The sequence below is a fragment of the Maylandia zebra genome, linkage group LG15 (assembly GCF_041146795.1).
Source record: "Maylandia zebra isolate NMK-2024a linkage group LG15, Mzebra_GT3a, whole genome shotgun sequence".
Classification (NCBI taxonomy): Eukaryota; Metazoa; Chordata; class Actinopteri; order Cichliformes; family Cichlidae; genus Maylandia; species Maylandia zebra.
Window position 1 is genome coordinate 42,867,107 of NC_135181.1, and position 27,452 is coordinate 42,894,558.

At 45.3% G+C, this 27,452-nt stretch overlaps 1 protein-coding gene across 1 annotated transcript in view; it reads left to right on the forward strand.

The window, feature by feature from the left end:
- Positions 1–213: 213 nt before the first annotated feature.
- Positions 214–27,452, forward strand: part of LOC101469119 (cadherin-2) — a 102,966-nt gene continuing 75,727 nt past the window's right edge. The window contains exons 1-2 of the mRNA XM_004561571.6: positions 214–379; positions 7,707–7,845. Coding sequence (XP_004561628.2) covers positions 344–379; positions 7,707–7,845 — 175 coding nt within the window. The 5' untranslated portion in view covers positions 214–343. The remainder of the gene's footprint in view (positions 380–7,706; positions 7,846–27,452) is intronic.

Sequence of the window (27,452 nt, forward strand, 5' to 3'; positions counted from 1 at the left end):
ACAAACTATCAGCGAGCGGTGCCTTTGCTTTTAGATTCTGTTCTCCAAGTTATGAGTTACAAAGAAACGGAATTGTTCCTCTGGCTGCATATTTGTTCTGACACCAGCCGCTGAACATCCTTAACCCGAGTGCACCTTGTGTCCGTTAGAGGGCGACACCGAGGCGCAGAGGGGCCGGCCCAGAGCCAGTCCCAGGCAGGCTGTAGTGCCACTGAGCCGGGTACAGCAGACAGACACAGAGAAGGGCTGGTGCAAGGAGGAAGGCTCCTCATGACGCCGGGTTTTACCGGGAACTGAAAAAAACATCTACCTGTTTTGGAAGGAGGAAATTTACGAGAACAGAATGCTTCGTGTTTGGATGCTGATGGCGGCCGTGCAGGTAAATATCTCTGTTTTTAACCGCGGAGAGCTGCGGTGGGATTTTCGCCGCAGCAGAGCAGAGTGATGCTGGTTAGAGGAGACAGAGAGGAGCGCTCTGCGCAGATGGGAGGACAATACAGTTGGACTAGAAAACACTTCCCATCCGCGTCGTTTGTACTGGTGTGATCGGTGCTATTCTCACCAAAGAGCCGCTTAGATTCACCCAGCCTGCTGGGAGGAAAACGCTGCTGGTCCCGGGCAGGAGCGACGCAGTCGCTGCGTAACGGTCCGTGTGTCGGTGAAAGCTGCGGGTTTCAGCTCGGATGCTGCTGGTGTGAAGACTCCCGAGTCAGGAGCCTCTTTATCATCCGTCCCTGCATCCTCGGTGACAGGCGGCTGTCCGTCGCCCTGTTCCGGCTGCTCATTGTGACACCCGCGTTTGCCTTCTGCCCGAATACCACGCGTTACTTTTAGCTGTAATCCAGTTTAGTCTGACCGGATCTGTGTCACATAGCGTCGATCTCCATTAAAAAAAAGATGGCAGTTTGATTTGTCCCCTCACGCCCAGACATAACGCTGGAGCCAGAGTCTGAGCCGCGGCTCGGGTCACGGTGCAGGCTGCATCCACGCCTGTGCTCTCGCCCTGTGCTGTGTTCCGCTCCCGAGGCGCAGTCATGCTAACCTTTAATGCTGTTTCTGTGCTGTCACTCGGCCTGTGGGAGCTGATGTGCGGTGTTACAGCAGGAGTCCGTGTAACATCCACAGCCCTGTGATTCAGCATCGAGCTTAACTTTTTAAAGCACCGCACCGGTGTTGTTTCACACGCTACAGTTTATACCGTGTTTTATTGCTGCTGACATTTTCCATCCATTTCAGCAGCAACACTGAAAATCTGTGGTTTTTATTTAATATACTCAGAAAAATAAAAGTATAAGCGTGGAAGATGTTTTTAACTGTGGCATGCTTTGAAGATGTTATGGATCATTTGTATTAAAGCAGCAAAGCTCTGCCACAGGCGAGGCTCCATGTGGGCTGAAAGAAGCACACAAATGCACCTTCAGCAAGATTTAATGAAGGCAAAGAAAAGACGAGGCGATCCTTTCTGTGTGGGAAAAAATCAATGAAGAAGACAGTGCTGTGCCAAAGGGTCAAAGGTTGGGTCCTAAAATAAGCCCATCACCAATGCCTCTCTCAAAAAAGCAAGGTCAGCACTCTCCAGGGCTTACCTCCAATCCTCTACAAGCCTTTGATTGGTCTGCCTTTGTTACCTAGTAGTACAATAAATTGTACCTACTAGCCTCGATCGTGGCTCAAGAGTTAGGAGTTCGCCTTGTTAGGAAGGTTGCCGGTTCGAGCCCCGGCTTGGACACTCTCGGTCGTTGTGTCCTTGGGCAAGACACCCGTTGCCTACTGGTGGTGGTCAGAGGGCCCGGTGGCGCCAGTGTCCGGCAGCCTCGCCTCTGTCAGTGCGCCCCAGGGTGGCTGTGGTTACAATGTAGCTGCCATCACCAGTGTGTGAATGTGTGTGTGAATGGGTGGATGACTGGATATGTAAAGCGCTTTGGGGTCCTTAGGGACTAGTAAAGCGCTATATAAATACAGGCCATTTACAATTTGTCGCTGTTATCAAGGCTTTGATCATGTAGCTGAAGGTGCTGCTGCTGATAGGGTTAATGATTCAGTGATGTCACTGTAGAGGGTTAACGGGCTTGTAGATAATGCAGTTATTTGTAGATAAAACAGTTAACAGCATTAGGCAGAACATCATCTCAGTTTGTGGAGATAATGAGCCCCCTGTTCCCCGCAGCCTTTAGTTACACCAGGAGGAAGAAATGTTTGCGAGTTGATTAGGGTTTGATTTTATCTGTGGTGTCACAAATGCTATCCATCCTTGTGACAATGCCCCTCTGTGTGCTGACCTTTCCTCCTGAGGGGGGCTCTGCTAAATTATTGTCATTTGCGAATCCTGTGCTTTGTGATTAAAATGACGCAGATTAATTTCGCTGCGGGCAAAGCTTTAAACGCTTGACTCACTGAGAACTTTGAAGTGATGGCGAGTTTCATATTGAAATATGTAAATAGGCTCATAATCAACAAACGAGGGGAAGGACCGGACGTGTTAGACTTTCTGCATTCATCGAGGATAACGATGCACCGCATCAACTCATCTTTAATCAGAGGTGTATCTTTTGCACCAGCTGTGTTTACATGAACGGGAAGCTGACTCACTGAGGCCGAGTGATGCCTTTGGGTGGAAAGTGCATCCCCACGTTAGGCTTAAAGATTTGTAGAGGAAAAAAGTCAAATATGCAGCATCTGTTTGTTGTATGGAAATGGCCTATAAAAGAGCTGCAATGGAGGCAGGCCTCCTCTTTACTGGGAAAACAAGATGCCCACAGAGGTAACCTGCAGAACACTTTGTTACATTACTGCTTCCCAACAGTTACCTTTGATATATTTTAGCTGCTGAAATAGTGAGTGAGTAATGTCAGGTGTTAAGAAGATGCGGCTTTTCAGCAGTGGATGATTAGTCCTCTTTCCCAGAAATCAGTGGGTGCAGCGTTTGGTTGGAGTAGCTGGGTTTCCACAGCACGCTGTTCAGTCAGTCAGCTGACAATAAATCGGAGCCTCTTATCAAAAACAAGAAGGCTGATAATAAACTCCAGCCACGAGCTGAACGGTTAATGAAGATAAGCCACGTCTGTTTTTTTATTTCACCTTTATTTACACAGTAAATCTCATTGAGACACCAGGTATCATTGTTTAAGAGCAACCTGCCGAGTGTGTGTGTGGGGGGCAAACAGACTATAAGGAATCAGAGGAGACCAACAGCAGATATGTGGAATATCCACAGCTTTACAGTTTTGATCACATGTATTTGTCAGATTTGAAGGTGCCAAGTCTGGAGTTCCTTAAGTGGCCACTTGGAGCAGGCTGCAGCGTGAGTCCCTGCAGCGTGAGTCCCTGCAGCGTGCGTCCCTGCAGCGTGCGTCCCTGCAGCGTGAGTCCCTGCAGCGTGAGTCCCTGCAGCGTGAGTCCCTGCAGCGTGCGTCCCTGCAGCGTGAGTCCCTGCAGCGTGAGTCCCTGCAGCGTGCGTCCCTGCAGCGTGCGTCCTTGCAGCGTGAGTCCCTGCAGCGTGAGTCCCTGCAGCGTGCGTCCCTGCAGCGTGAGTCCCTGCAGCGTGAGTCCCTGCAGCGTGAGTCCCTGCAGCGTGCGTCCCTGCAGCGTGCGTCCCTGCAGCGTGAGTCCTTGCAGTGTGAGTCCCTGCAGCGTGAGTCCCTGCAGCGTGCGTCCCTGCAGCGTGCGTCCCTGCAGCGTGAGTCCCTGCAGCGTGACTCCCTGCAGCGTGACTCCTTGCAGTGTGAGTCCCTGCAGCGTGCGTCCCTGCAGCGTGCGTCCCTGCAGCGTGAGTCCCTGCAGCGTGAGTCCCTGCAGCGTGAGTCCCTGCAGCGTGAGTCCTTGCAGCTTGAGTCCCTGCAGCGTGCGTCCCTGCAGTGTGAGTCCCTGCAGCGTGAGTCCTTGCAGCTTGAGTCCCTGCAGCGTGCGTCCCTGCAGTGTGAGTCCCTGCAGCGTGCGTCCCTGCAGCGTGAGTCCCTGCAGCGTGAGTCCTTGCAGCGTGAGTCCCTGCAGCGTGAGTCCTTGCAGCGTGAGTCCCTGCAGCGTGAGTCCCCGCAGCGTGAGTCCCTGCAGCGTGTGTCCCTGCAGCGTGAGTCCTTGCAGCGTGAGTCCCCGCAGCGTGTGTCCCTGCAGCGTGAGTCCTTGCAGTGTGCGTCCCTGCAGCGTGAGTCCCTGCAGACTCCCATGTTAAACAGTTTAACGCTGCTAAAATGATGCACAGCTGGCTCAAAAGAACTTTCGGTTTTAAAAATGAATTTTGTTTCGTATAATAAATATACAGTAGTTGGAATATTTCTCTTATACGTGGAAAGACTTAGAGTTGTGGGCGTGTCTTCTTTGACTGAACAGTGTGCTGGCATAAGGTTTCCTTCAGTCTGGTCGTCTCTGCTTTTGTGCTTTGTTAGCGCTCGCTGGCAGGTTTTAATGATTATTTGTAAAATAATGTTGCTCGCGTGTGGCACAGCCAGCCCAGAGGTTTGTGCTGCACTCTGATGATATTATTGTGTTAGCCTGTTGCTCGGCGCTGGTTAGCGGGCATCTGTGCCTGAACATTGGACCCGTGCAGTTTATGGTGCATGCAGCTCGCTAATGAAGCTAGCATAGCCCGATACATCAGCACTGCACCCGGTCAGCTAAACATGGTCACTGCTGGCGTCGAAAAACCAACATGGCAGCAGCCAAAACATTTAGGCTTCAACATGCAGAGTTGGGCTACGGCCGTCTGTTATATACAACCGATGGTCTCGTCTGAAAATATGTTTCTGTGGCACAAACAGCCTTCAGTGCAGATTAAACCAGAGACTGCAGAGTGGACTGTGGACAGACAAGTTTAGCAACAAAGCGAATGCAGATAACTGTGGAAAATGCTGAGTATCGGCCCAGATTATCAGTCAGGTTGTTAATTGCTTGAACAATCGTCTCATTGATGGACCGCTCTGTTCTTAAATGATCTTCAGTGTCAGCGCCAATTAGTAAAGACCGTTCAGCTCGACCTGATTCCTTTTCTCTCCTTTTGATCATAATATTCCTGTCAGTGATAATATAATCTGTACCAGGTGAGATTACCTGCCATCATCAGCAGAGGTGATGAGTTGCATTAAGTGATCGCATCCTTGACTCTGATAAAGAGGGCAGGAGGGTTTCAGAGGTTTACAGCGTGTCTGTTTGCTGAGCTGCTTCAGTTTTTCATCCCCTTGATGACTGTTCCCAGAATGACAGCATCATCCACCAGCATTAGAACATAAAGTCATTTCAGAAAGCTACCCTCTCCTCGTGCTGACTGTTCGTATGCCTTGTCACATACCTGCTGTGGCTGTAATTACTGCACGCTGCATCCCAAACAATGAGTTGTGACATGAAGGGCTTAATCAGTAAAGTCTGCGAAAGCAATGTGACACAACAGATCTGTCAGATGTTAAAGGAGGATTCTCACTGAGCGTGCATTCACCATTAATCTGAGTGCCTCCTCTGTGTACGCATTGATAGCTTTATGTATTTAATAGCCGTCAGTTTAAGATTCCAACAATGACACGAAGCTGTTTTCACAATGTTTCATTTAAAAATGAAAACGGTTACAAAACTGGAAAAGTTTTAGATTTTTTGATGAATTGTTGCTGATTACTTTTCTGCTGTTAGACTGATTGGTTGATTCAAGGTCAAGTTGATTTTTTTTACCCACAAGAGGCAATTTTGTTGCACTGCAGGCAGTAAATAAAATAATCATCAACAATCGACACACTAAAAATATGGGATTACATCAGGTTTCTGAAAAGGCCAAAAGCAGGAGGGACAAATCAGGTCTTAAATCTGTTGGTCCTGCATCTTGGAGGATTACATCTGTGACCAGATGGATTCAGCAGACTGAAAGCGGACTGACCAGGATCAGCAGGGTCTGATTGGGCCTTCTTTGTGGCTTCAGTGCTGCTGCACATTCAACCAACTGCCTCTTTGAAGGGAAGCGAGTCAAGGCAAGAAAGAAATGAATGCTGGTCTTTGCATCAGAGTTTCTTTCTTACATTAACAGCAACATCAATTTAAAGTCATATTTTAGAACTAAAACTGTGCAGCTGTGGATCCAAATCACTCAGCAGCATACAGTATGTCACTCCCCCCCTTCCTTCTGGTAATCCATTCAGAGCCAGGCAGAGGCTTCATCTCCTGCTATGTTTGGGCTCCTGCTTGTGTTTGGTTTATGACCAAAATAATCCCAAAAAGGGAAACGTAGTATTTTTGCATCAGATTCCTCCCTGATTGCATTCTCTTAAAATGTCCTGTGGGGACGTCTGAACATGTTGCACTCGGTCCATTTACAGTCCAACTGCCGCTGTAAATAAGAGACATTCCCGTGGTGTAGACACATTTATGTAGACCGTGGTCACCCAGCACTGGATCCTGGTTAGTTTTACAGCGTTTGAAGAGACACACAATGACAAAATGATCTGTGCGCTTCATGACGTGTCCATAAAGGCTCCATCACTCAATTGTATATAAAACAAAAGTGGTGAAAGGACTCATCTCTGGGGAACTCTGGGGAAGAAGAAGGAGCATCAGACAAACTGTATTGACTTTTACCTTTTGTGCCAAGTAAAAAATCAGATCCCCGACATATCGATACGCCCCAGTGGTGTGGACGCTTAGACGCCAGCTTGGACAGTTCAAAGCATTCGTACACAGTTCTCCTCCTGTGGAAGCAAATTTTGTTTGAACTGCACAGAAAGACCCATTTGTAGTCCTTTCAGGTGAGCCATGCATGACATCAACCACCCCCACAACAGCAAAGAAACAAAGAGGACTTCCAGACATAGGAGCGATCACCCAGCAGGAAATGGATCACCGGGAATTAGAAGGAAAAAAGGAGATCAGCCCCTCTGTCCTGGAGTGGCCTCTGTCCGGTTTTTCTCCGCTGCACGTTTTGCCTGATCTGTTAATGTGACCACTGAATCCCACTCTGCAGAGACACAGCATCAGAAGCATATGTGTACTTCCTCCTTACTTATGTTAATAAGGGAACAGATAAAAGGCAGCCCCCCCCCAGCTCTTCCAAACGTGGCAGGATGGGCAGCGAGGACGCGAGAGTTTAAATTTTTGGGTTAAGTGGAAGCGAATCACAGCACCCTGTTGGCTTTATTCCTTTAATCACAGAAGAACCCACACAACAGATGCTTTTCTCTGTGCAGGACTGGGAGTGTGTGTGTCTGTGTGCGTCAGTGTGTATGTGGGACACGGGGTGGGGGGGGGTCACATTGGGCCAACGCTCAAACAACAGGAGAGACAAAAGTCTAGACGCTAATTATCATCAAAATTAATTGACCCAGTTGTCTGTTGCGCTTCATAGTGATTAATAAAGCTCTGTTGGCTCGGGCCGGTGCTGCACTGGGTTTATTTCCCTCGCACGGCTCTTCTTCTGCGCCTCCACATCGCAAGACAAGGAAAACAAACCCCAATAAGGAAATGTGGGAAATGAGATAATTGGTCTGTGCTAATTACGTTTTCTATCCTTAAATTCATGCTTAACAAGTCTTCTGAAACAAATTGGTGTCTGTCATTTTCATGAACGACCACAGATTTATGGAAAAGAGAAGTCATTTTAAAACGGCTGTGATTTTCTCCTGGGTCGGTTTGAATCATGCTCTGGAGAAAAACATCCTTTTGCCAGGTCGAAGGGGTAAAAAGATGCACTCTAAAATGCAAACAGCTCTTTTTATTCTCTTTTCCCTCCTCGTCTTTAGGCGGTGGTTGTGGGTGGAGAGGCCGAGCAATCGTTGTCAAGCAAGCAGGGGTCGTTGCCATGCACGAGAGGGTTTACACAGGAGGAATACATCATCAAGATGGAGCCAGAGCTGGCGAAGGGACAGGCTGTCTACAACGGTCAGTGCTCGCACACACACACACACACACACACACGCACACACACGCACACGCACACACACACACACACACACGCACACACACACACACACACACACGCACACACACACGCACGCACGCGCACGCACGCACGCACGCACGCACACACGCACGCACGCACGCACGCACGCACACACACGCACACACACACACACACACACACACACTCGGGACAACTCCAGTAATAATCCCCTGCTGTTGGGTGGGGGTTGCTTAAGAGTCCTGCTGATATTTGAACCATAATGGAGCTTGGAGAGGACTGACCTTTGCAAAGACTGAGTGTGGATTAGACTGATATACTGAGCCGATATGGGCCTCCTGTTGAGGGGGATGTGTGTGCCCCAGTCTGCCTTAATCTGATTTCAGCATTGTGATGAAACTCGACTGTGACTCGAGCATTTAATGGATTCTTGTTGATGTTTTTAGTGTAAAACCATCACTGAATGTTTCAGTCTTCTTCTTCTGGTTTTGGAAAACTTGGAGGAGGTGGTGGTCTCACCCCACAGCTCTGATCTCACCCCGAACCCACAGTTGCACAGCTTTAAGCCACAGGAAAAGATTAAGCTAATTGTTGGTTAAATGTTGTCGTCGCTACTTTGGATTTGGTGCTCTCCTGTTGGAAATCCCACCGGCCTCGTGCCACGCTCTAAACATAAGAAAGTGGACGATTTTTATTCTTTGGTCGACTTGAGCTCATGAGCTGCAACTTCAGCCAGTTGAGCACGTAGTGGGGAAAGATTTAATCTGTTGTCTTTAACCTGCTATCAACCAACTGCTGAAAGCTAAAGCAGTGGTCAGCGGAGAGGTTTGAAACAAGCACAAGTTAAGAAAATACTGTGATGTTACTTTGTTACTTTCTGGCTTCCAGGCAGGTTTTCTGTCCATTTTCTGTAACATGTTTTTCACTTTCACGTTGTACCTGCAGTCCTTCCAAACCATGCTGTATAAGTCAACCTGTAGTTTCTGCACAAAGAGAGGTTGCACGGCCCGGTGTTGTTTACCTGATCAAGCAGAATAAGTGAGCATGCTGCTCATCTGTGCTGTGTGGCAGAGCGGTTGGAGCGATCTGTATTGACCGAGCCCCGGGGTATCAGCAGCAGGTTGGTCAATAAGCACAGGATAGCAGCAGGGCTGTGAGACGGTGCTGTGCGTGGCCTCCGTGAGTGATATGGAGCTGCTTTGCATATATCTGTATTTTCTTTCAAACAGAGAATTGGTAACTCTGTAACCTCTGTGTTTATTTTATGTATGTTAACCTCGCTGCGCTGAATTTAACAGAAGACAAACACGCTGCAGCTGCTTGGATACGGCTTCAGTCATGTTCTGCTGGGTTCGAGGTCGATCAATGTTCAAACTGGAGCTTGATCTCTGCTCGCATGTTTGTCTCTGTTTGAGAAAAGCTCGTTTTAGAAACTGGGAGAAATGCTCCACACAAATGTCCAGTCGGCCAGCTGGTCGGCTCGTTCTGTGCATACAGGATGATGCCTGTAATTTAGCATTTTAGTGCAGTGAGAAGTGTAAGAGTTGTGTTTGACTTATGGCACATATAGTTCAGCTCTGATGAGGGTGGTGTGTGAGCTCAGAGAGGAGCTGATCTGTGGGATGTAAAAGTGTCATCTGGCTTTGTGTTGCAGAGATGCTCTTCAGCCCGAGAGAGAAAACTGTGGACAGTGCAGCGCTCGCTGTGAAAGTAGGAAACAGCTCAGAGAGACACTTTCCTCTGCTGGAAATAAATCAGTGTCCGTTGTGTTACAGCGAGTCTGAAACAGAGCAGCCAGGCAGCAGGCAAAAGCCCAACAATAACACAGCTTTGAGGTGGTTGTGCATGTGTATGTGTGAGTGTATATGAGTGGGAATGTGTGCGACTACATGTTTGTGTGCTTCGGTGGACATGTGTGGGCTCTGTGAAGTGTAACGAGGCGAGAGCGAGCTGTTGCAGAAACAAGAAGAGCGCGCATTTCAGTGTGTCCTCCTGTGATGATGTGCAGGGGAGGGGGCGGGGCCGGAGGGTCAGCAGACAAATCAGGAGGCTGTGTTTTTAGACAGTGTAACAAACACTAATGGCTACTTTGTATGTATAAAGATCTGTGCTCCAGCAAAACCTCCAAAAAAGTGTTTCTTTCACATGAAATCTAGAAATAAATTGAGGAAATAAAAGTTTAAATATGCGGCACTGGAATGATGTCAGCGCCCTAATGGCCAAGTAATACTGCTTTTTTCACTTCTCATATTTATAACAGGTCAGCGGCCTTTGCTTTAGTCATGTCAGACTTTCTTTATACTTAGTCCCGCCCACCCTGCCTCTCTACATGCCACTGTGTGATAATAACAATCCTCTGCGCTGGTTTCGCTCAGTGATCTGTAGTCAGCCTGGTTTATCTGCTAAAATTATATTTCTATATGCAGATTGGACATAAGTCTTAGTTTTGGTAGGTGCAACCCAAACAGACTGAACTGCACTGGTGTAGTCTGTCAAACAGCTCCGTGTGTCTGATGAGCTGATGAGCTGCTTCTGTTGCTGCCATGTTCAAGTCTGATTTCCTGGCAACTGGAAAAAACTGTGTGGTTCTGGCGACGAACAGTTATTATTGAATATAATTACTGAATGTAATTATTCTTATTATTAGATCGTTTTGTGTTTGTAATGTTAAATCACTGATTTGAAGAAAGGTTTCATTATTAAATATCAGAGACAAAGCTACCAGCTGACATAACTACTGTCCCAGTTTGTTAGACACGAAGGTGGCAGCCTATCAGAGCACGAGGTCAGTGATCAGCCAAAGACAGCAGCGTTTACATTTGATTGTTTTCAAAAACAGTATTTTACATTTTCTGCCCTTAATTACTGAAAGTCCTGATTACAATATTTGGAGCATTTGGCTGTGGTGCTGATGAAAGGCACCACTGAGCTGTGTGGAGGGCATCTTTGCTGGATAAAAAGTGATGGCTCTGGGTGCTTTTAATTATTTAATTGGAGCAGAGGAAGACTGAATGATTAATGAGGAGATGGAGGCGAGAGACATAATAAAGAGCCAGACAAATGAAGTGTCTGAGGGAAGGTTAGAAAGAGAAAGGGGTGAGAGGTAAAGACTAAAAGCAGAGACACGGAGCAGGGAGTCCGACAGGATCCTGTGCCTTTGGTTTGACTAACAGACTTCCCCCAAAATAAAACCTACAGCTCAGTGAACGACAGCTACAATCACATATTTGCTTCGAATTTTGACTTTGTGATGTTCCTCAAAGGATGGCTTTGACTGAAGCTGGGCAAAGTGTTTTTCATTTCTTTGTAAAAGTTGTAAAATTAAATCGTGCTTCCTAAACCAAGTTTCAGGTAACGAGGTGGAAAGAACAACACATTTAGTTCTTACAGGAAACAGCAGCGCAGATTTCAGTGGAAAAGAAACAAAAAACCCAAAAATAAACAGTTACATGTAAAGTTGGTTCAGCTGCTGCCAGACCAGCGTGTGAGTCAGTGTGTGTGTGTGTGTGTGTGTGTGTGTGTGTGTGTGTGTGTGCGTGTGTGTGTGTGGGTGGCAAAGTGCTTCTACGCAGTGTACCAGGGGCACGGAGAAGAGTTGTCATACCATAGGCACGAGGAGTGTGTGTGCGCGTGTGTGCAATGACTCTCTGCAAAGAAATACATGTTGCAGCTTGGTTTGTGTGGGCTCTCTTCCTGTTTGTCGTCTTATTTGTGTGTGTGTGTGTGTGTGTGTGTGTGTGTGTGTGTGTGTGTGTGTGTGTGTGTGTGTGTGCTGTGCTGTGCTTGCATGTACATACAGGCTCTCTGTACATCTGTGAGTCAGGATGAGATCAGTGACTGTCCAGTACTTCCTGTGAAGTGGCTGCCTTGACCTTGCCATTCTTTCTGCCTTCCTTCCTATTATGGGAGTGAGTTGCAGTCAGTGACACAGCCTCATACAGTGGCTGCTGGTCAGCACCGCCATCCAAAGCTGTGGAAACCCCCATCCCACCATCCACTAAGAAGCGAGCACATTCAGCTCCCACCACCCTCCCTCTCTCTCCCATCTCTTGCTTTCTTTTCCTGTCTTCTTCTTTTCTCTTGTCATGCAGGGGGTTGCCCTACTTTGTTCCTGCCTCATACATCACTGTCTCCCCTCATAGACGGATTTGGGAATGGCGTTCAAGATTTAAAGTGAAAGCTCCCTCTCTCTGCCTCTGAATCCATCCCACTCTCATTTGATTCCTGATCCCGGCATTGTTTTTCCTCTAAGGAGCTTGTTAACGTGTCAGCACTGGGATGTGCTCTTATATGTGTTTGCTTCTGTATCTGACGTCTCGTGCTGTTTGTTACCTAAATTGTTCTGTTGCATTTAGTTTGGAGCACTCTGGGTTAAAAATGAGCTGTTTGGTTTTGAGCTGGGCTCGTGGACGTTATTGTGATCTTCACTGCGTCAGTCGCACTTTCATATAGTCTGTGACTCATGCCTCCCACCATGGATAACATCTTTTATTGCAACAGAGTTGTTCCTCATCATAAAGCTGAAAGTCTTTTTGATGCCTAAAAAGCCGAAAACAAGGAGACTTAAAATACTCCACAGAGGATGACCTCATCAGAATTAGCATAAATCTTTATTATTGTGAAAAGTGTGACAGATTTATGCTTCAGTTCTAAAGATAACTGCTACATTAAAGTGAGACACTTGGGTTTTTAATGATCCCTTTCCTGTAATGCCAACATTACGTTTGTGTGAAGTCTTTTGTGCTCCTCAGCCAATCCTGGGATTGGTTTCAGGGATAATCGTGGCGACTTTAATATGTCTGCTAAAAGAAAGGCTGCAGTTCAGCCCGTCCTGGCCTTGAAGCATTGCACTGCTCTTCATGAAGGGGAGCGATCGTGTTCGTTTGGCTGCACTAGAGCAGCTTAGCATGATTTACAGTTTAAAATGATCCAACTTCATTCTGATTGGCTGTCCCCCTATAAACATGTGATTTGAGCAGCATGTGGGTGGAGCTTCTGTGCTAAACTGATTTTGACCATATTAGGATATTCTCCCTCATTGAAATCCTCCTCTCACAAATATAAGACTAGAAGAAAAACTGCGAACAGAAAGTGAAACAAAAACACAGAGTTTATGTGAGACACACACACTGAGCTCATCATGCTTAATATGAGCATCCATCTATTGTAACAATGTATTTATGGCGTAAATTAAGACGGTCGGTCCCTTTCATACTGCCTGTTCCTCTCCTTTTTACACATTTTACTAAAACCTTCAGTAAAAAAGGAAACTAATCATAGCTCATATTTAAATGTAATTAAATATTAACACTCACCAGGAATCTAATGCAGCTCAGTTCATCTGTTCTGACAGAAATTCTAATGTTACGAAGCTTCTATATTTGCAGATACAGTGTGATAGTGGACTGCACTGCATTCAAATGTCCCTGTTTACATATAAGAGGTTTTATATATAATTTGCTATTTGGCCCCTTGTATCCGATGTAGGTGTGATTGTTCCACATCATTTATTCTTCTTTCAGTGCAAAAGCTTCTGTGTCAGACAGTCAAACTGTTAAATGCATGAAGGGAGCTGCTGACATGGAGGTGGGAGGCTTCTGTCACAGCCAATGAGGAGCAAGGGTCAGTTATGTTGTTGCCAGGGGTCAACGAGGAAGGAGGACGGCCGCTTGTGTCACAGCCAATCAGAGTTTCATTCATGTTCTCAGCAGAGAGGCAAAAACCAGTCTGTCCTCTTCCATCATCATCATCATCATCATCATCATCATCATCATCATCAATAAGAAATACCTGCACTCAGGGAACAAAATCCCATAAACAGAATAAAGTTTACCTGGGCTGCAGCTGAGCTGATGCAGCTGTTCATGGACCATTTTCTGATGGTCCCGCAGAGCTTCAAGCCAAAGAGAGCGTGTTACACGGCACAGAACAAGGGCTACTGAAGGAAGGGTTAGGGTTAAATACTGAGAGAATAAACAGGTTCTGTGTCCACCTGACTGTGTAACATATAACTAAAACCATCATTTGAACGAGCTGCGATGAATGACCTAACATGTTGAAACCTCGATGATATGAGTGAGGATGAGTCTTACATGGTTTTAGTTACATCAGTGCACAATGCTGTTACTGGACACCCTCAGTACAACTGTATCATTCATTATTATCAGGAAGTCCTAAAACTCCCTGAAAGCCTTCAGCTAATCCAAAATGCTGCAGCAAGAGTCCTGACAGGGACTAGAAAGAGAGAGCAGATTTCTCCTGTTTTGGCTTCCTGTTAAATCCAGAATTCAAAATCCTGCTCCTCACATACAAGGTCTTAAATAATCAGGCCCCATCTTATCTTAATGACCTTGTAGTACCATATCACCCTATTAGAGCACTTCGCTCTCGCTCTGCAGGCCTACTTGTTGTTCCTAGAGTATTTAAAAGTAGAATGGGAGGCAGAGCCTTCAGTTTTCAGGCCCCTCTTCTGTGGAACCAGCTTCCAGTTTGGATTCAGGAGACAGACACTATCTCTACTTTCAAGATCAGGCTTCAAACTTTCCTTTTTGCTAAAGCATATAGTTAGGGCTGGACCAGGTGACCCTGAATCCTCCCTTAGTTATGCTGCAATAGACGTAGGCTGCCGGGGGATTCCCATGATGCATTGAGTTTTTCCTTTCCAGTCACCTTTCTCCCTCACTATGTGTTAACAGACCTCTCTGCACTGAATCATATCTGTTATTAACCTCTGTCTCTCTTCCACAGCATGTCTTTATCCTGTCTTCCTTCTCTTACCCCAACCAATCACAGCAGATGGCCCCGCCCCTCCCTGAGCCTGGTTCTGCAGGAGGTTTCTTCCTGTTAAAAGGATGTTTTTCCTTCCCGCTGTCACCAAAGTGCTGCTCATAGGGGGTCATATGATTGTTGGGTTTTTCTCTGTATCTATGAAGTGCCTTGAGGCGACTTTTGTTGTGATTTGGCGCTATATAAATAAAATGAATTGAATTGAATTGAAAGTTGTGGGTGTGCTGGATCCTATCCCAGCTATCGTGGAGGATGAGGCGGGGTACGCCTGTAAAGGTCACCCGTGTGTCACAGGGCTGACACATATTTACTTTAGAACCCGTGACCAGTCGTACACTTCATCCTGGGTTCTTGGCTAGCTCTGCCTTTGCATCGTGTCTGTGCAAATGCAAAGAGCCAACATTGTGTCAGCAGCAAAATGCATTGTTTAGGAGCAGTGTCGACTAAATGTAAAGTGTCCCCCTGCTTATACCTGCAGACGTGCTGGAAGCAGCTGTAGGACTAGAGTCTGATTTAGTTCCCAGGGTCGGTGTCAGCGCGTCCTTTCTCTTATCTTCAGTTTTGACTTGGCTCGACCTTTTTTGTTTCCTGTTGATGGCTGCTGTGCTGTTAGTCAGCTGTGAGTTTCCCACAGAGATGTGCTGTTCTTGACTGTAAAAGTGCCGTGAGTCCAGTTTCACATGAGTGTGCTGCTGGGAGAAAAAGGAAGTGTGCAGCTGACGTTAGCGAGACTGAAAACAGAGACCATGAAAAACAGTGATGAGTGGATTCAGGGTTTTACTGGATCTCTCGTTATAAGTGACACAATAAGCTTGTGAATGAAATTATATTTACTTTGCTATACTACAGAAACACTGTAATTACTATAATATTGTGTAACACACATGTGTGTATTCCTTCCTGCGGTGTCCAAGTTGGACCACTGGAATGCCGAGGCTGTAATTATAACCCAGCAGCCGGGAAACACTGACACACCAGTCTGAGAGGAGCACATCCACAGACTGTATGACTCCAATATCACTGAGTTACACACAACTGCTGAAATCTGAAGAAGCTTATTAACCAATCAGTGACAGAGCAGCATGAACCTGTGAGGGTGTGACTGCAGCGCAGACACTGAACTTCCAGCAGCACGTGGAAAATGAACCGAGAACAAACCTCACTCAAACATTTCTCCCTTTGCCCGCTTAGAGCAGTGAACGTGTGTTCAGACTGAGCTGAGGTTATTTCCACGACACGGTGACGTTCTTTCTTTCTTCCTGCTCAACGTCACCGTTTCCTCGCCTCCTTTGTCCTCATCCATCTCTACCTATAGGGAGCGAATGTTGTCAGAGCTGTCTCAGCTCTGCAGTCAACACCATGTTGTTGTTTCTGTTTCCATTTGAAAGCTTTGATACGAGGTTCTGGTCCATTCTTGGTCCTGGTCTCAAGCACCGCTCTGTCTCTCATGTCTTTCTGTAGCGTTTCTCGTTTGAGGTGTGTTTTGGACTGTGGGAGGATCATTAGAGGTTTTGTGCCACAGAGAGAGCAGATTTGACACTGCTGCCGTAGAGCCTGACCCGTCTTATTAAGCATTACTGCTCTGACTTCAGAAAGGCTGCAGTCTTACAAATGCTTTCCAAGCCCTGTGTACCTCATTCATGCCTACGTATCAGAGTCAAACTTATAATTAGACGGGATATATTTAAAGAATACTGAGAGGTGGAAATCAAGAAGTGAACCAGAGTCTGGGTAATGTTCCTTTCTTCTTTACATTGTGACGTCGTCTAAGAACACTGAAACGTTCATGGCGTGCAGTGTTCGGTGAATAGAAACACACGAGGATCACGGTTAGAACCACACAGATGTTCCATGTGTGACATATATGTGAGTCACATGATTTGCACACATCAGGGACATCTGAGGCTCCTTGTGAACTTTGCCCCCTGAGATCAAACCCCGTCTGTGTCGTGACAAATGCGTGCATGAACACATTTCCTTGCGTTGCTTTTTTTACTGGAGTCGCATGTTTTTGGGAACATTGAAGACAGCAGGTTATTGTTTTCACTCTGCGTTTCTGATCCCGTTCATCGTGACTCGCACAGACAGTCTAGCAGAGACAGCTCGGGACCACAGACTAACCACAGTGTGCAGACAGAGGGAGGCTCACTTTCTCTAGAACATGCTTTGTGTGTGTTAATGTGGAGGAGGAACAGATTCTGGGTCTGGTTCTCATAATGAAGTTTCTATGTTGGACTGACGAAAGCCAGGCACTGAAACTCCCAGCTCCACAGATATGGATGGAATGTGTGGGTGTGTTTACTTTGACCGCTATCTGTGTGAGGACCCGGGGTTTACTGCTGGGGACGTTGTGGACAGTTTTGTCCTCATAGTCCTTTGAAAGCTGGCGTTAGGCGTTCAGGTGTGACGGTAAAGCCTAGTATGGTAACACAGAGATACCCATGTGTGTGTTTGTGTGTCTGCTCCCACGGGTCCTCTTCCAGTTGTGGTTGTTCATGTTCAACTAATTCCTGTCCTCCCATTTGTCGTTCCCGGATTCCTTCCCATCTCCCTCTCCATCTCTGTCTAGCAGCCATTTTCTGCTAAATAAATGATGGCTGCATGCCTGACCTCACATCTGACTAATGAGTGTGTGTGTGTGCGCGCGATGGGGGCCGTGAAAGCAGCGCTGTGTGTGTTTCTGAGCGGTGGGGTTGTGCGGATGCTTCGGGTGTAGCGGGAGGATGCTGTTAATCTTGGCGATGTTCTGTATTTGCGGCAGAGATTGGAAGATGCAGCTCAAACGGATCCTCCTGGAATCAGAGCGTCACAGCAGTGACTGATGAGAAACGTACTGTAGCTTTGAATGGACCAATCAGCTCTGTGTCTGCAGTTTCAGACAAAAAAGGATGAATCCTAAAGAACTGAATAACAGGCAGATGTTTAACACCTACAGGATGCGCTGGCACACCGCCCGATGCCATCAGTCTGAAGAATGGATGCTGGAGCAAAGCAGAGGCTGAAGCAGCAGCAGCACTGAACAGTCACAGAGACGTGGGTGTACCTTGTTGTTGCTTTGACTGTTAGCAGATCGTCATGGTTGCCTGCAGCGACTGAGGCCTCGCAGGTGATGCTCACAAACTGTGGGGAGACTAATGTTTCCTCATCACTGCTGTTGGCCAAGCAGTTGTCGACTGTTTTCTAGTGTGAGTGTGTCTCTGTGTGCCTAAGCTAGCTTTCAGGTTTGGTCCCATTTTTCAGGTGGCTATGATTTATTTCACCTGGTATTAAGTAAACAAAGGATTCTTTATTATAAGCGTCGAGCGCGAGGCCCTGACAGCGAACACACGAAGACTGCCTGCTGAGAGTCGCCGTGTTGTGTTGTCTTCATTAGTTTGGTGACACCTCAGTGCCAGTCTTAAAGGAAATCAAAGCTCACTACATCTATATAAGTAGCAGTGAAAAACAAAATACTAGCTCAAAGTTTCTTACGTTTTCTTTTTCTGTAGCTTTTAACAGCTCCTCTTGGTCTTCATCAGCATCTGGAGTTTGCTCATTAAGCAACTAAAACACTGCACAGAACCTTGCTCACTAAGGACTGTTAGATGTATTTGCCAGCCAGTTAATATCCAGAGTACATGGAATAATTAGTGTGACATGAACATCATTAGTCTTAACGGATCTGCTGTGTTTTGCTGCCTTTTTTCTCCGGTGAGGAACGTGACGCTGTTGCGTGGAAAGCCTAACCCTGTGTGTGTGATACACTGGCAGGGAGGAAACACACTGTTCAGTGCTCCACTGACTCCGCCAACACCTCCCATCACAGCCCAGCGCTGTTTACAGTTCTGCTACATCGCATCTTGACACCAGAAATTTCAGGTGATGCCCAGCAGCAGTTATCACTGTCTAAACAGGTTTTCCTGCTTGTGAGATGCAGACCGTAGACAGACTCACAGACGCATTAGGCTGCGGCCGACACAGCGAATGACTCAGACCGCACGCTCGTGGTGTTCTTTTTTGGAGCTTGTTAATCTTTGCAACAACTTTAACAATCATTTGATTTTCCTTTGAAGTCAAACCCAAAGACTAAAATCTGGTGGATTCAGAGGATTTCCTGTCTGCTTTTATGGATAGTAACTGAGTCTCTGCGGCTCTGACAGTGTTGAGGTGAGCAGCGTTCATTATCTGTTTCTGACTGGTGCAGCTGAAGCATACAACTGGAAGCTGATCAAGCTTCGTGGAGATGAGTAAATCAATCCCCACTCTGATCACTCGGAGCCGAGGGTGGGTGGAGTCAGGACGACGTGCAGCGTCCAGATCAGCACAGAGCCAATCACAATTAGAACTGCGTGTCTGCTCCAGGCTACACTTATCACTTACCTTCTTATCTCCTACTCTCCTCATTGTTTTCTTGGTTAGTTGATTAATTGTTCAGTCAATTAAAAACCCCAGAATATTAAAAAACATCCATCACATTTCCTCAGAGTCTCTGACGTCTTCAGATGACCCAGAACAGTCCAGAGGTGTTCAGCACATACTTTTATATCGCAGGAAACTACATCCAGGTTCATTTGCTGGCTTAAATCCTCACATGACCGATGTCCAATCCAAGTACTGGGTCTAGTGTTTACCTTATAAATGTATGAAGTACGTTTTTGATAAAAACAGATTCATTTCTTAAGTTGCTAAAGTTGATGTCGTTAACCAGCAGGAGACAAACTGTCAGCGCTTTGTGAGGCCAGAGTGTGTCTGCAGGTCTGTCTCTGTAAGGTGTGTGTGTGTGTGTGTGTGTGTGTGTGTGTGTGATGTACTGAGAACAAGTGAACATGTTTCTGTCTAATAGTGGGCTAATGTAATCAGTAGGATCTGTCATTCTGTCATGGTCTATTAGGAGTCTGCTGCCATCATTCCAGCCACTGTGTCCATAAACTGTAAAAACACGTCACACACACACACACACACACACACACACACACACACACACACACACACACACACACACACACACACACACACACACACACACACACACACACACAGATGAAAAACACCCACAGTGTTTCCTGCATGTGGATCTTGGTTCTGCACCTCAGTGTTTGTTGTTCTGTTTGTATTTTCTCGTCCAGCCGAGCCTCACGTGTGACCAGTAAAGCTTTGGACGCTTCTTTCATGTTATTAATGCAGATAAAAAATCATTTTTTCACTCATGTGTGATCAGTTACAGTTTTTTACAGACGCTAGGACACATTTCTCAATACTTAGGTCACGTTTGCAAAACTCCTCACACAGTGAGCACAACAGAAGTCTATGTGGGCTAAACTGAGGACCAGTTATCATTGTTTTGGCACAAAATGCATTCAATGACTACATCTCTCAAATTTCATGAATTATCTTCTCACTCAGACACAACAACTGCCAAAAATCTTTGTACGTACAGGACATTTTGCATGTGCTTACATACTGTTTTCAAAACTGTTAAACTTATGGCCAAAACAATAACACAATGCAAAACTTGAAAAGAGCAAAATCCAACAGCAATATTTTATTGAAACATATTTTAAATCTAAAAATGCAGTTTAACCAGCCACAGCTTATTCTCATTGTAGATGAACATCTGCACAGGTGTTACTCCTTCAATTTCATTACAAAAGGAGACAACTGCTGAATAGGTTTTTTTGTGATGTAAACATGGACCCAGCCAGAAATGGAGGAGACCGAGTAGATTAGCATTACTATTGTATGTGTATCAGTGGATGGTGTGCATACAAATTCTTGTATTTTGGGATTACTTAGTGCAAAAAAATAAAAATACATAAACAAATATTAACGAATTCTGCATGATGTCTGATTCATTCCAGTAACATATATTGAAATTATAAACAGAGATGTGTCCTTGTTTTACACAAGAAAACACTGTGTAATGCTACATGTTGTTAGTGTTTTTTAGGTCATTGTTTTGTGGGTGACAAAGTGTGTTTGTCGGCTGTCAACCTTTGCTAGTGTTCTGGAAGAATGAGTTTATTTGAGACCTGAATGAAGTGTTTTGGTAGTTGTAGTGCATTTTGAATGTGAAATGAACTGCTTTGCCAAGCTGACGGTCAGTTAGGAGGATTGTGTGAAGAGTTTTGCAAAAGTGACCTAAGTATTGAGAAATGTGTCCTAGTGGCTGTAAAAAACTGTAAAACAAAGGCAGCACCAGTTAGAAAAACGACTTCCTTCCATGTGCAGATTTAGTATATTCATACCAGCAAGTTTGCCAAATGAGTTGACCAGTATGACCGATCTATATCAGGTATATTTAAAATTCGTTAAACTTTTTTTTGTTTAAAAGTCATAATACGATGTATTAGTTGGTGACCTGAACCTCGGTATCCAAAGCTTTGAGTCAAGTATCAAGATGTGTTGACAGAAACTGCTCTGACCGTTCTCGGGAGCTCAGACTGGAGTTTGTAGACGTTCACGGCGTTTCTGTCCTGATAGCGATTCGTCTGTAAGGGCACGAATGTTGGAGCATGAGCCGAAGCTTCCCCATGCTTGGCTTTGGACTGCATGTCTGTGGGGTTGCCATGTCATATTTAGACAGCTACAAAAGTGTTAGCAGTGTTTTCACATGCTGTACGGGACGCTGGTGGGAGCGGCTGAGACGGCGCTTTTCTTTAATCTGGGGCGACAGCTTCCTGCGGCTCTCCACAAAACAGCCTCCCAGCAGGGACGGGCTGTCCTGTGTGTGTGTGTGTGTGTGTGTGTGTGTGTGTGTTCACACCATAACATCATGTGCCTTTGCTTTTGTTATGCCAGCCTAATATTCTCTCCTTTAATCCCTCGTTGAACTTTTGAGGGAGGTCTGCGCTGTGTTACCGGGTAAAACTACCGTTTTTGAAGCCAAAGTTGTGTGTTTGCTCATTTATTACGCAAGTATATGTAAAACTGCCTTTAAAATGTTCTCCAGTACTCGGTGTTTACAGAGTGGGAGCCTGCTGGAGGCAGCAGCTATTCCAAGTGGAGCCGTAGGACAAACAACTGATGGATAAAAAAATCAACACAAATGTGTAACGCTTTGACTGATCGGGCTGTCTGAAGGCAAAACCTTTTAGACATCACCGCCTCTTGAGCCGATAGATTCTGCCTGGGAGGGGCAGGACTTTGTGTTGCCAGGTTGGTGTAACGGTCACCAGTGGGGCTGCTGGAGCTCGAAGCCGTCTCGGCTGCTGTCCCTCATCCGAGCTCTTCTTGTAGTCTGTTTGAGAGGGAGGCACAGTGCAGGGACAGGCTGGTGTGTCACAGAGGCAGTGAGTACTTGAAAGTACTTCAATGCACCGTGGACCCAATTATGCAGTTTGTGTCGGGAAACTGTAGTTTTTCTTTAAGTCGTACCTCAGACAGATGCAGGCAGACAGGAAGTGCGTATTTTTAGCTTCAGTGTGACTTTGTGAGGATCATTATCTCTGATGTTCATTACAAGTAAACAAGCTCAGACATCCTGTATGACTGCACAGCGCGCACACGAAGCACAATAATCGTCAGAATCAGACGGCACGCTGGATAAAGAGATGGCGTTTTCTCTGCGATATGAAATAAATACCGGACGACCTGAATAGCTCTATTAATCCTTCTAGAATTATTAGGATATTTTGTTAGGAGATTCAGTCTGCACCGGAAATACAAATAATGGTTTAAAAAAATCTGAAAAACACTGAAATTTGAAAGTTGTTTTTTCTTTTCTTTATCGTGTTGTTGTTTCTTTCTGCATCAGTTTGAAGCTCTGTATATACGAAGAGAAGACGCTCTGTGTCATTGTTGTCATTATTGCACCTTCCTATGTGGGAATTTCCTCCAGCATCTCCTTCCCTGTGGCGTTAGAGGCAGAGCAGTGAACACAGTACGAGTACGACTGTAATGTGCAGCTCCTCCTCCTCGTCCTGTCTAACCAGGGAGGGAAGGAGAGGTCTGCAGCCCCTCTGGGTAGCAATCTGTCAGCGGGAGATCAGGGAGACTGGTGCACGGCGAGAGAGTGGGCCCACCCAGCCCGTCCCTCTCGCTGTGGGGAGGGCTGTAAGGACACGAGCTGCAGCTTCTCTTTCTCCCTGCTGAGTTTGAGTGTAAAATAACCGGTGTAGCAGGAGGCTCCACTGCTGAGTGCATTACATGGATAAACCGACTCTCAAGTCTCCATTTTTTAGCATCCAAATCTTCCTTTTCTCTGGTGTCGCTGAGCACAGAGAGGCTGCACGTCACGGATTTGCCAGTTTGTCAGTAAAGTAACACACAGATTTGTCAGATTTTCAGTTCAACGTATTGTTTTCGTTACTGAGTGTCTCAGGTGGCGTTTTATTGTCAGGTAAAATATACACGAGGAAGAACATGAAGGATTGGGCCATGGCCTGTGAGCAAACACCAGGAAAGAAGAACTCTGCAGCCTCTAGCATCTTCAGTTTAACACAATGAAGAGACCAGGCTCATGGAGGCTGTCAGCTGCTGAATGGGTGAGCTTTAAAGGGAAGGTGCAGAAATCCACCACATTACATAAACGGCAGCACACATTTCATTGCCACGCTAATCTAGAAACAAAGAAGAAACTCGTGCATCGCTTTCTCTACATCTGTGGAGTGGATCAAATCATAGGTGTAAGAAGTGAAGACAAAGGTCATAAATCAACACAAATGCACTGCATGCTTCTGGGGCCATGTTTCCACCTCCTTTATTGGGCAACATGTTGTAAAATCAATACCTGCTCCAACGGGAGATTTTTCAGGCCTACGGTGTGTGTCAGCTCCAACGTTAACAGCTGGACTGAAACGCAAGACGTCCACCCGACGCCAACACCAAAGCCAGACGCTGGTTTGATTCGACGGGACGGACTGCTGTGACGTGTCTTCCTGGTGGAGGTTTTAGTGCTTTAAGTATCAAATACACAAATGTTTGGTCGTGGAGTCCAGAGCAGCGGGGTGTGGTGCATCTCTGAGCGAAGGCTCAGGGAGGATTATGGGATTTCTCCCAATGAAGAGGGATGGGGAGGGGGTGCTGCTGATTTCAAGATGATGCAATTTCAAAGTCAGCTTTTGTTCCATTCATAATCCAACTGTGTGCTATATGGCTGGAAACAGGCCTCAGCAGCATCGTTTGTCCCTGTATGTTAGCGTGTGTCGGTCAGAGCAGCGAGCGCAGGGTGACAGCTGTCCCGTGTGGATTAGCTGTGAGTCTATAATGTGCATGTGCTGTCTTTGTGAGGTAGCAGCCCGACGCCTTAATCCTGGCTTCCAGTTTACTTCCACGAACTCGCATGTTTATAGTAAACCTTCAGTCTCAGGGGAAACTATAAATTGTGACTCATAACCAGCAATTAAAGCTTAACTATAGTTCTAAGCATAAAAACAGTTTCCAAAAAACATAAAGACAGGAGCACAAGGAGGCGGAGACGTCTAAATGCACGTTTGTATGTTTATATGCCCTGAAGAAATGATCTGTTTTTGGATGAGATGATCTGCAGAGCTCGTCTGGGCTGAGTCTGGTCCGTCGGTTACGTGCCGTACGTCACACGCGTGTAGGTGGACTTTAATGACTGTGAGGCAGACGCTGCCACAGGTGAGCAGCAGGCGTGTCTTCTTTATGTTCACATGATTGTTGTGGCAGCAAAGATTACAGCATCATTTGGTGTTTCCCTGTTTTCCTGTCGTGTGCCATCTCGTAGGCCCTGAGATTTCTTTTTGATTCTTCCCTGGGATGTGGAGCAAAATGCGGGGAATGCTTGTGCTCACTGAGGGGGTTCTGGCTGGGTCATGTGATGACATACAGTCAAATGAAAAAGTAATGATCTTTTTCCAATATTTGAACGCAGTGCCTGCAGATAAAGATAGTTTACATGTACAACACTGAGCTCTTCCATGATCTTACCACAGTTTCAGTAAATATAAATAGAGGAGTAGCTGCGATGCTTGGAGTCAGGAGCAGTCTTTGTCTCTCTGTCACCTTTTAGCTGAGATCACCTGCAGTAGGCGTTTCACGTAGCTGTTCAGCTGCATGTTTGAGGCTTTTTTATGTTCTTCCAGTTTCTAAAGTCTCCGCACATCAAATGAAAGCTTTAACCAGACCATTCCTTCTTTTTCAACCACTCCTGAGTGGATTTGTTAGTGCGCTTACATCCACCTCCGATTAAAGATCAGCTTTCAGACAGATGGCCTCACATTATCTTTAGAATTCATAGTTGAGTTGACTTCAAGCTGCCCAGTCCCCGAGGCAGCAAAGCCAGTCTGATTCCCAGCACCATGCTTCACAGATGGTGTGCTGTTTCTCCGTGGCTCTGCTGTGTGACGCGTCCCACCTGCCTCTCCCTGAGGATGAGCTCATCTTTGGCACCGATCCATCTTTGCTGAACTGCATTAACACATTTGATTATTCTTTCAAAGAAATGATCCATTCAGATATTAATATCTTAAAAATAAGAGCCAGAACCATCAAACTCTCATCAGACAATACAAAACATACTGGTGCGTATTTTCTCATTCAAACTTGTTGTTTAGACACAGGCTGCAACCAAACTCCTCAGCCTTCTGTTCTCTGTATATGTCTCATTCATTATTTAACACATTTTTTATAAGATAATATACATTTTCTAACAGGTAATTCAGCTGATATCCACTTAATTACAGTAGACTAAGGCCTTGGTTGTACTGTTTTCTTTTACCATTGATGTGTGACAGCTGCTGTGTCTGAGATTAGCTGCCCACATCCTTTCAATTGGTTTGTGGGTTGCCAGGTTGCACTAAAAGATAAGTATGATAACTATGTGTAGAGTGGATAGACAATGGCAACATGGGTAACATGAAATAAACATCTGTATCTTCCAGATATTCAAAGTCAAATTTGAGGGCAGACAAAGAGCTCAGACTGAGGGTCAGACTTACAGACTTCCACTCTGATTATAGTGTTTGATCTGAGGCTTTGATGAATGTGCACATTTTCTATGTGGCTAATTCGTTTTATTATATTTAATTAATTATTTGAATTCTTATATTAAATACAGAATATTGATTTTCTGTCGCATTTGTTTGAGTCTATACACACACACACACACACACACACACACACACACACACACACACACACACATATATATATGTGTGTGTGTGTGTGTGTGTGTGTGTAATACTTTGGAAGGAAAACAGTTTTCCATGGATTTTTTCAGTTTTATTTATTTTTTCTCATGTTTACTCTTACACGTTGCTGGTTATACGTTGCTTTGACATGTATGTAAACTGGATTAAGCATTAAAATTAGGCGTGTAAATCCTGTTATATTAGTGTAGCATGATGAAGCTTAATATTTGTATATTACACTATATCATGACTTAGAACAAAGATTGATTATTCTAACTGAAACCCACCACAGCGGTTTAAAGCGATTAGTGTGGAAAACAAACACATTTACTCACTAACTCTCTTCGACTGCTGTAACCTGATTTGTCTGCAGTGCTTCTCATTAACATCCTGTTTAGTTTTAGATATGTGACAAGAACAAAATCAGCTGTACACACATAATACACAATCTTTCAAATAACGGACAGATATTTGTGAAATCAGGATGCATTTGTGAATGTATTTTAACAATCTAAATATGCATATGTACAGACAGATACATTTAACAAACAAGACAATTCTGTTTTATTACATTTACAGTGATTTTACGTTAATTTAATTTAATTCAATTCATTTTATTTATATAGCGCCAAATCACAACAAAAGGCGCCTCAAGGCGCTTCATAGATACAGAGAAAAACCCAACAATCATATGACCCCCTATGAGCAGCACTTTGGTGACAGTGGGAAGGAAAAACTCCCTTTTAACAGGAAGAAGCCTCCGGCAGAACAAGGCTCAGGGAGGGGCGGGGCCATCTGCTGTGATTGGTTGGGGTGAGAGAAGGAAGACAGGATAAAGACATGCTGTGGAAGAGAGACAGAGGTTAATAACAGATATGATTCAATGCAGAGAGGTCTGTTAACACATTTGAAATGTAAAATCAGCCTATTTATGTAAATGTAATGATGTTCTAGAAGAACAGTACAAAACTAAAACACACAGTGAAATACTTTTATATGACAGTTTATTTGTACAGTGCAGCTCAGAGTGCATCTCTGTTTTGGGGCAAATATTCACTCCGCCTTCAGCTGCAGGGACCAAAGCCGATCAGATTGTGCAGTAATTATTTTCTTTAGGTCTCAACTTAGTTTTTCTTTCTGACAAAGGAGCAACAGTAAAAAACGCAACAATGCCTGATTTGATTTAGCAGAGGTCTGAAAGCCAAAGCACGGATTATTATGGATTATGACTCCAAACAGAATAGAAATGTAAGATATGTTTAAAAAAATAAATAAATATATAAATAAGTAAAGCCTAAACACATGCAGTGTGTAAGACGTTGTGAGTGTAAGAGCAGCAGGGACGTAAATGTGAGGAAATGAAAGAGCAAAGCAAGCAGCTGGAGCCTGGATTAGAGACGTCTGGGCCAAAATGTGAGGACACTGTGTTTAGTCCAGTTAGTCCAGTTTGGCCTCAGTGAGTCTGACGGAGAACAAAATGAAGCAGAAATATTTGTTCCATCACCTGAAAAAAGCAGCGAGCAGGCTTTTAATGTCCCTGCACAGACGAGGACAACAGAGCTGAAGTTCTTTTAATGCAACACATGAGAATCAAAGCCAATTTTAAGTTCACCCACTGTCTTCAAGCAGACAAAACTGTTAATACTTTGTGCTTTAATTGGTTTTTTGCTTCATTAGTTCAGATTTTTGTATTAAGCATCAAATCTAATGGGAAAGCCGATGATTGCAGT